Genomic DNA, 10,200 nt, shown 5'->3' on the forward strand with positions numbered 1-10,200 from the left:
TATATATATAGTGTATATGGGGCGGGTTCACTGTTCTGTGTTTTCTGCAGGGAGAGTCGAACTCACTGCATTGATATAGAAACAGCTTACGCACACGGCTGTGAGATGCTGGACCAAGCGGTTCTGGTGAGACACTCCTGCCTGCTCATCTCATTTATACAACACTTGCCATGGGCATGATTAGTTAGTGGGAGTTATGAGCCCCACAATAGTTTGATCCAGTCAATAAAATGACGTCATTTGCTCTAACACAATAGAACTTAACTGGTTAAGTAGCTGCAACTCTCTCATTGTCTTTAGGTATATGTGTACGTTTAGACATAATTACTGAAAATAACATGCAGTGTTTTCAGCTTCAGTTTCAGTTTCAATTCTTTATTCATTTCATTAAAACAAAAAAATAATTTTATATACAATAAACAATAAAAAGAAAAGTATAAAAGGAAAAATGAGAGAAAAAATATATGCATATCAAAATCACAAATAAAATGAAATGAAAGGCAGCAGAGAGAAGAAAAAATCTTATATCTGCCCCTTTTTTCTAGAATAAGTTCAAATAACAAAAAAGTCTATGTTCTTAACAAAACAAAGACAAGAACATCTAATCCCTCTAGATCAACAATTTATATAAATACACCTTATACTTATATTTAGTCTGCTCTTGTCACATCAGGTCTGTGTTGAATCACGTGTTGTCATTTTCCCAGCCAAACTGTGGTACATATTCTTGAAAAATTGAGAAATTTAGTTATGTCATATAACACATCTTTAAAATTTAATAAACACATCTTAAACATTTTATATGTTCTTTTTATGCATGTACAATACTAGACATTTAACCCTAAGAATCATCCATAAAGTGGGGCGGTAGTATTAAACATGGATTATTGATTATTAGACTTTAAATGATTTTTAAACTCAAAAAATTGTGATCGTGTTAWACTCGAGATCGTATCATAGTAAATACAAAGAAAACAGGAAAGTTAAGACGTAACGTATTTTAACCCCAAAATATCCTGAATGGTTTTGAGTAAATAAATAGTAAATAGGCACAAAGCATAATTCTCCCAATGGTGGACGTAAAGTTACGCCCTCGACACTCGCAGCAACTCAACAGAACTAAGAGAGAAAAATAAAACGCAAAAAACTGCAACGACACGGTGAACTAAAACAATCTTATTGGAATTTTACTGCTAATCTTTCTTCCTCGTTGCTCATGTTTTGCTCTTGTCAAGAGACATTGTTTGGTTTTGCTTTATCAAATGACAGGTTTAAAATAAAATCATGCTTTAGTTAATGTATTTATATCACATAGCTTCAACTAAGGTGCACACAGCAGCTTTCAGGCAGTGTTTGGCCTCTGTCCTGCAGGTGGTCAAGGAGCTGCAGACGTCCACAGGAGAAGCGATCCACCTGCTGAGAGCGATGATCGGGGAAGTGTGTCTGAATGTGGAGGAAGAAGAAAGTGCAATCTGCAGCCTCTTCAACAGTTTACAGGTTAAATAAACTGTTTGTCTGAATCAGAATACTACTAATACATCCACACTGTCAAACCTCTTCATCCTAAACATCTCTTATCACCGTTATTGATCTATTTCTAGGCACTATTTAATACACAGGATTTATATAAAACTTACTGAAGCACCACTTTATTTATTTTTTATATTTCATATATGTGACCCAACACATCGAAACGAGGATTAAGTCCAAAAGTGGTATATGGAGAAATAGGCAAATATAGTGTTTTGACTAAACTGTTAACAAAAATTGCATTTTGTCAAAAATATAATGATCAATTATCAATGTATCGTTTGAATGAACCGTCTGAAATATAATCATAAAACAAAATTTTGAAGCACTTTTTTGAGCAGTAGCAACAAAAAATGATTTTGAGGAAAAACGCCTTAAAATTTTGAGATTTTCCCTGTGAGCTAGCAAAGTTTTGTTTCTTTTTAGCAGGGAAATCTCAATATTCAAATATAATTTGAGGTTTCCTCTATGGAAGGACATCAAAAATTCCTCATTAAAAGGACATAAAATTAGGATTCAGACCAAATATTTATGTATTATTGTAACCAACAAGACTAAGTCATATATATGGATTTAATTATGATATCAGAATGATCCAGGTATCAAAATGTATCTTTTAAAGCTAAGAATCTGAACATATAATTAGGTCATTTTGACCAAATTTGACTTAACCCTCATTTCGATATGATGGGTCACATATTTCACACATCTGAAAACTTATTTAATAGAAAAAGTGTCAAAATAAATGCAGTTTTTGTTATAAAGGCTGAAACGTCCTGGTTTAGCAGTTAAAACTTGTCAGCACTGCTCGACCACTGGATGTCTCTGTTCATCTAAATGTGAGGAAAAGAGTTCTCTGCATAAAAAGAAACCCAAAACAGCCACTGGGAAATTTTCACCATTTACTTCTTTTTTTTTTTTTTTACACAATTGTGAAAACTCATTATAAATCAGAGCTCAAGGCCATTTTCACAGCAGTGTGAGGAATAACAGTTGTTTTTTTCTCACTTTTCATCTGACAGGAGAAACTAGCAGAGAGGAAAAAGGTTCTGCTGAGAGCAGCTCAGAGGTAAAACTAATTATATATTTATTTCAAGATGATTTTATGTTTTTTTGCCACAGTTTTTGTGTTATTCTCTTGCTGACACCAGTTAAGATTTTTTTATTGCACTGAGCTCCACTGATCTCAGTGATGATGGCTGTTTGCTTCGATACAATCGCTTTCAGCAGTAAAAACAGTTTTTTTTTTGTGTGATCATTAACATTTTCACAAAGGATGATGCTGAATTAAAAGGACTTGAATACGATTACAGTTTTTTAAAAAAAGACGTCCAACTCGTGCAAAGATCCAGTTAAGAAAAGCGAAGCCACCTGCAGAGTTCTGCTTTTTACAAAAATGCAAATGAAAGGTTTGCATCAGCAACTGCAGCGAGAAGCTCTGGATGGAGTCTGCAGGCAGGACCTCAAATCAGAAAACCTTGCAAAAGTGTTGCTTGTGTCATAGTTTGTGCAGAGTTCGACTGTTTTCTACTAAATATTTTCAGGAAACGCCTCGATGCTATGATGTTAAATCCTGGTTTTCTTCTTGTTGTTGGACAAACTAAAAACTCTCATTTTCAGAGTGATAAAAAGAACAATCTTAACATTTCCTCAGGCCTTTCTTCTTCATTRCATTGATGGATATAACTCTGTGTGATTAAATCTGAATAATATGGTGAATTTCTCCGGCTGTTGGATATTTATGAGATGTTTTCTTTGCGGCCGACATCCTCCATTTTGCCCCCCCCCACCCTTCTGTATTGCCTGGAAACCATCCAGTGGTTGGGTTCCCAGAAGGATGTTAAAGGCTATTTATGTCACACTTTATGTGTTCGTCCCTGCGTCTGTGCTGCTGTGTGTTTGTTACCAGAGAGGACAGATAGATTAGCTCCTGGAAACACTGAGTATGTTGTTTGTGGTTTCACCTCCTGAGCCGAGTCCTTTGTGTATTGTGGTAGGCATCAATTTGAAGGTGTAGTCTTACAAATGTGTGTGTGTTTGTGTGTGTGTGTGTGTGTTTGCAGTCAGCACGAGGAGAAGGAGAAAGCATTAAAGGAGCAACTGTCACACCTTTCTGCCCTCCTACCAACACTCCAGGTGAAGCGCAGACAGTAAATTATTTCAGAAACCATTTGAACGTGTTAGACCAGTGGTCCCCCAAACTACGGCCCGCGGGCCGGATCCGGCCCACCTCCCCATTTGGTCCGGCCCCCAGAACAATACCAGAGAGCATTTAGGTTATTTTTTCATATATGTGTATTTATATTTGATTATAAAGTTGGACTTTTGCAATAAAATGTTCCTTAATTATGAACTATTTTCATTATTAACTATTATTAGTTAGTAATTATTTCATACATACACACATATAACGTGATATTCTGTTCCACCCTTCTGCGGTATGTGCCCCTATCTGGCAACCCCCAGAAAAAAATCCTAAACCCGCCCCTCTCAAAGAGATAACAGAATAATGGTGAAAAGATTAGGTAAGAGAAAAATTGATTCATAATGCAGGGCATTTAAGCTGCAGTGGACAAATGATTATTATTTTTGTTCATCTGTCAAGAGGTGGTGGCGGTATTCAGAGAAAACAATCTGCGGCGACACTATGAATCCCGTCACAAAGACAAGTATGATAGCTTGCGGCCAAATGTGAGCAAACAAACTCTCAAAGCTAAAAAGTGGACTGTTAGCTCAGCAGAATACATACTGTGAAGAACCCACAGAGGGTTATTTGATTGTGCTTTCTGGAAAACAATAAATTTTTACATTTAGGCACTCCTGCAATAGTCACACTTTTTTTTTTGTTACAAACTGACTCCGGCCCCCCACCAGAGAAGGGAAAAGTTATGTGGCCCTTACAGGAAAAAGTTTGGGGACCCCTGTGTTAGACTGAACTCATCCTTTATGTCACGATTGAAAGTGTAAATCGGTGAAAGTAAACAAGTGATGTGAGTTATTGTGTTTAAAATAGAGTTTTTTTGTTATTATTATAAATGGCCCTTACAGGAAGCAGTGATTCTTCAGATGCTCTTCTCAGGTTTTGGATGTTCTTGTTATTTATTGTAYTGTGAAGATGGAAACACTGAACCTCCGGTGTCTTTAGGTCCACCTGGTCACCTGTTCAGCCTTTCTCAGCTCAGCCAACAAGTATGAGTTTCTGGATATGGGCTACGTGAGTATAACTACATAAACAATAAACTGTTTTATTATTTTAGATTTTTTTTTATGTGTATCATGATATAGTCTCCACAGAGGTCTRTAAAGTACTTGAAAAAAAACTAAGTAAAATTACACGAACAGAAAACAACTTTGGTAAAAAATAAATTTCACTGATGAGAAAACTACTCAAGTAAAAGTTATAAAAGTGTTCACAAAAATTGGGAAAGTAAAAGTAAAAGTAGTTTTACACACTCTCTAAGAAATAAACTGTTGAATTTACTGAACCAAACTGGTTCCACTCGGCCAGGTTGGGTAAAATAAGCAATATATGTTTATTTGTTGCTCAGTTTACTTGACTAATCTTAGTGGAACCAGTTGACATGACTTTGTTGAGTAAATTCAACACTTAATTTTTTTTAGAGTGCATTTCATCTTCTTTCATGATGAGTTCAAACATGTTTAATTTTATAACTAGGTGTTACATTTTAAAGTAAAGAAGTAAAAGTATCAGTTTTAGCTTTAAAATGTCACAAAGTAAAAGTAGCTATTTAAATAAAGAGTTTGTAAAAATACAAATCCTCACAAAAACTACTTAAGTACTGTAACTAAGTACTTGTACTTATTTACTATAAACCTCTGAGTCTCCATCTGTACACCTGTAAATTGTCWCTTTTCACACTCAAAACCTCTGATCCACTCATAACTTAAAAAAACCTGATACACATCAGACTGAGCGTAACCCCAGCTTTAAGGTCGAGGTCAAATGTCAAAGGTTATCTTTGCTTGTCTGTGCCATTGCTATAGATTGCTGTAATAGTTGATATAAAGTGCTTTTAATGTAGCATCACTGCAGCACAAGATAAGTAAAGAGTAATTAAAGCTGCAGTTGGTAACTTTTAAAAATATATGTATGTTTTACATATTAGTTAAAACTGTCGCTAYGTCCTGACAGATGTATGGAGGTAAATTTGTGTTTTTATGATTCAATCAAACAAAAAGCATCTTCTATTGTTAAGATGCTTTTTGTTTGATTGAATCATAAAAACACAAATTTACCTCCATACAGATGGATAATAGACAGATAATCTGTGAAAAATTAAAACTTTTTTGGCTCCTACAGCCATTTGTTTAAATGTTCCACTCCCTATCAAAAACAGCCAATCAGAGCTCGGGGGGTGGTCTTACTGGTGTCAATCATTCTCATGAATAAACTCATCCCTCCCAGCTCGGCAGCTGCGCTCACACAAGCTCATGCTACAGCTATGCTAAGCTAACTTTACAGGAAAACTGCCAATTTCTGAGTGGAGCCTGCTCTGAAAACATAAACAGAAGAAGACCCAGGACCTAAATCAAAGTAAAAAAAAAAATAGAATTAGAATCTGGAATAAAATGAGGGTAAATATCAGTGGTTTTTCAGAAGTGGAGGAAGCTACTCGTGAAAGTATCTCTTGCTCGATACAGAAAATTCACAATTGAATTCGATAATTTAGTCTCATGGTTCAATATCTTTTCGATACAAAAAAAGACATCTATCCCTGCCCCTTTTAACTTGTAATTTATTTAATTGAATTACGAACCTTTGTTTAACCTCAAAAGTACAGTTTTTAAATTAAATGTTGCTGAAACAGCGAGTGTCTCAGTGGATCTGAGCTCGACACTGCAGGTGGAGTAGTCGAACGCAGATCCACTGATCCTTCAACACAGAGCATCTTCAGAAGACAAGTTGATAAAATAAACTTTAAAAACCTGTATTGTTTGATACATAGGGTGAATTGAACCTAAAGCTCTGTATTGAACGATTCCATACACATGTATTGTTAGTATAAAGTATAAACATAAAACAGAAACATTTTAACAAGACAGTTTGGATTAGTGAGCACAATATTAAGATGATAAAATACTCATCAAGAATCTTTGGATGTAGAAGGAGTTAACAATTTAAGAACATTTTATTGGTGGTCAGAGAAAACTTTCTGTATTTAATCGGCTGAACTGGAAGCTGTCCGAAACGAGTCAGTGAGGTGAAACGGGTCGCTGAATCAAACTCAAGTATTTTTATTTTATTTTATTTTTTTATTTTTTTTTTGCTTACACAGCAACTCATGGAGAGACTGAAGAGGATCGCAAAGCTCCCACATCGCCTGCGACCAGTGCAGAGCAGCAAAGTGAGTGCATTTCCTCTGATCATTTTCACTATAAATTATGTTTTAGTCCCTCCCAGCACCTGCGTTTCTTTTTATGCTACACTATAAAGAAATGACCAAGACACACAAAACATAAAGAATCAGAACTCTGTGGTCCAATAAGGAATAAAACACGATTATAATAAACTTAATGAACTTCATGCACTAAACATATTTAGTTTTAGAAATGCATTTATTTTAGTTAGTTTTTTTTTTTTTTTTTTTTTTTGGGGGGGGGGGGACTCATCAGAAACGGTTTTGTACAAAACAAGTGATTCCAACATGTTGGAGTGTTTTAGTGAATAAAAACATCAGGGATGTCACAATTAGTGATGTGCAGATCGATACTGAAATATCAATACTACCGATACCAGATTTTTATGTTCTAGAATTGATATTGAAATCAAAATATCGATACTTTGATACTTTAGTTACTTCACATAAAGTATATCATTAACAGGAAAATAGTGGAAAATAACTAAACTATTCCACACTTGTCTTGATCATATGTGGTTGGAGAGAACTACTTTTTCTTCCTCTTGAGTAATGCATAAGCCGTAAATCAGTCAGTCTATAGATGTATGGCAGGTCATTTTAACATAAAATCTGMTTCGTTTGACTGTTGTTACATTTTAGATGAGGGGTTCCCAAACTTTTCATGCCATGGCCCCCCCAAACAGCATTAGCTCTGGCCAAGGACCTTCTTGCAAACCCACAAACCATGCTACAAAATAACAACATAACAACTTTTAGAATATTTCTCACTTTTATTCATTATTCAAAAATTATTATATTTCTTTAGAATAAGAGTTTTAAATTGTGCTAAACAAATACAAGGTCAGGGCTAGAAAGACTTAATTAAATAAATTACTATGTCATGTATTATTTATAAAGCGGTGATTTGAAAAACGCTACTTTTTAAGATTTACCAGACACATTATGTGTGTTATCACAAAGTATCAGTGTCGGATCAGTATCGCCGATACCAGACAAATTTTATTTATTATCAGTATTGGTAAGAAAATTGGCAGTATCGAACATCACTAGTCACAATTATAGTATTTTAGTTGACAATTAGCTGCCCTACAGAAATGTTAAATTTGCATTTTAAAGATGCTGACTCAGCGTTCAGTGTTCTCCTGTTTTTCCAGAAAAAGTTGTAGTGTCCAAGAGTGGGGACCTCTTCTCAGGAATGCACAGATGTGTTATGTCTCTTGGTTTTCCAGCTTCAGAGCTCGGCATATATTACCATATTAGGAAGAGGAATGCTTAAGGTATTCCGTGACAAAATTTATGATGCCTCTGTTGAACTACACTGTGCAACCTGTAAAGAGGCTTGTACGCCCCTACCCTTGGCCTTCGTACTTCATCTTTCTTACTTGGTGAATCATTTGGCTTGGAGGCCATAATTTGGTTTTTGGCTGTAATCTCCTGGACTGCAAAATAAAGATTCCTGCTGTTCAACCAGCCTGTTTCAGAGTTTCTCTCTTCACTGAGCAGCAGCCGTTCCGCAGAACCAGAAGACGTGGTTTTTTACACCTCAAAGTGTAATTTCATAGTTTTCCTTTGCTCTTCACTTTTCTCTGTAAGTCTTGTTTCTTGGTGTCGTCTCTTAGATCAACACGGAGTACAGGAGTGAGTTCGCTCGCTGCTTGGAGCCTCTGCTGCAGATCGGACCCCGCCGCCCCCCTTCCGTTGCCGGTTCCACAAGCATCGCGACGAGGTCAGATCTTTTAACCCCCCCCACCCGCTGCTAAATTATTCCCATCAGGTGAAGAGACGGCTGCCCAACCAGGGGCGTCTTTGAGCTCCTTTCAAGAAAAGACAGAAGCTCAGGTGGAAAATTTCCCACTTGTGAGGCAGCTGAGATCAACCCCCCCCCCCCCCCAAACAGTTTGCCAGTACAGATGGAGAGGGGGGAAAGGAGGCGCCGCGCTGGATGCCACTATGCCAGTTATTCTGTCTGTCTGTCTGCAAGCTTTGTACTCTGATATGTTTACGTAATTCACCTTGTTACAGGAGGTCTGGGTGGGAAGCGGATCCCAATTTAGAACATTCAGGTCCTGCTGGTTGTTTACGTGATGAATGGATGAGGAGTTGTGGTCGCACTTCCTGGACAGAGATTATTAATCCTGCTGGCGGGTGTTTGAAGCCAAAACCTTCATTAAAATGTCTCCAAATTAAAAGCAAAGCTGGTTWTATTTATTTATCACATGCATACATTCATCATTGTTTTGTTTTGTTTTTCCACCTCAGTGTCTCCCAACTATTCACAGGTCTTTAAGTCCACCCACWAATGCCAGCATACTGACAACTTCTCTTTCCAGCGTGTTTAGCGCCCCTGCCAGTACAAGACACAAGGTGGGCCGGGTCCGGTGTCCTGGCCGTGCTGCCGGCTGGCCTGCACTATTTTTATCAGAACTTCACAGAACTCTCTTTGATTCTGCTGCAAGTTGGCACAGGGCGCGAGCCGGACGCTTTGGTTCCGGCCCATTGATGTCACTGTTTTAGGACAAAGTCTTTAATCGGCGTCACTGCTGTGAGGACAGAGGCTGGGCGTGCAGACGGTGACCTGTAGGAGGGAGTGAGGAGGATTTATGCTTTTAGACAGGTTCGCTGCTGCTTTAGCTCCGGACGGGACGCAGGAGACGTAAGAACCCGTCAGGTAACTGTGTGCTTATTTTAATGCAGTTTAGGTTGCAGTTTTGATGCTTAGGAGAAGTGACAGCAGTGAAGTTAAAACGGGTGTAATAAATTTGCAGGTTTTAATGAATTTCCAGAGAGGCGATGGAAACCTTTGGATGACAGTGATGCTTGACAGGACTTTTCCATTGARTTTATTATTCATAGGTAGAAAAGCAAATAGATTTTTCTATAAATTCAGCAGCAGTTGGTGTCTGACAGGATGCTTCCTGCAGTTGTTATAAAAACCATCCTTTCTATCAGGATTTCGATCAGTTGATGCAACAATGTTCTTTACTGTAAATAACTCACTGTCCAAGTCTTTAACAGGTTGAGTTGGGACACAGTCTGGATGCTCAGAGGGCAGCGATTGTTTTGAAATCTGAAATGGATGAACTCGCATCTCAGACAGAAATGACTTCTATCAGGGCTATTCAACTGGTGGCCCGCAGGCCGGATGTGGCCCGCGAGTGACCAAAATTTGGCCCGCCTATTGGTTCATTCATCTCTTATGCCTAAACCCTCGGGTTTTCTTGATGTTTTTGCTCGAAATACCATGCTGAAATGTAATTGAGTGTATCTCAGCATTTACAAACTCTACTTA

The 10,200-nt window shown here is 37.4% G+C and overlaps 1 protein-coding gene across 1 annotated transcript in view; it reads left to right on the plus strand.

Annotated features, from left to right (window-relative positions):
- LOC106522834 (RING finger protein 207) overlaps positions 1-10,200 on the plus strand; it is a 31,979-nt gene that overhangs the window by 16,293 nt on the left and 5,486 nt on the right. Inside the window, exons 8-14 of the mRNA XM_014016025.1 lie at positions 51-126; positions 1,372-1,497; positions 2,553-2,599; positions 3,594-3,666; positions 4,676-4,744; positions 6,828-6,896; positions 8,531-8,637. Coding sequence (XP_013871479.1) covers positions 51-126; positions 1,372-1,497; positions 2,553-2,599; positions 3,594-3,666; positions 4,676-4,744; positions 6,828-6,896; positions 8,531-8,637 — 567 coding nt within the window. The remainder of the gene's footprint in view (positions 1-50; positions 127-1,371; positions 1,498-2,552; positions 2,600-3,593; positions 3,667-4,675; positions 4,745-6,827; positions 6,897-8,530; positions 8,638-10,200) is intronic.

The sequence above is a fragment of the Austrofundulus limnaeus genome, unplaced genomic scaffold, assembly GCF_001266775.1.
Source record: "Austrofundulus limnaeus strain Quisiro unplaced genomic scaffold, Austrofundulus_limnaeus-1.0 Scaffold137, whole genome shotgun sequence".
In the NCBI taxonomy this organism is placed as follows: domain Eukaryota; kingdom Metazoa; phylum Chordata; class Actinopteri; order Cyprinodontiformes; family Rivulidae; genus Austrofundulus; species Austrofundulus limnaeus.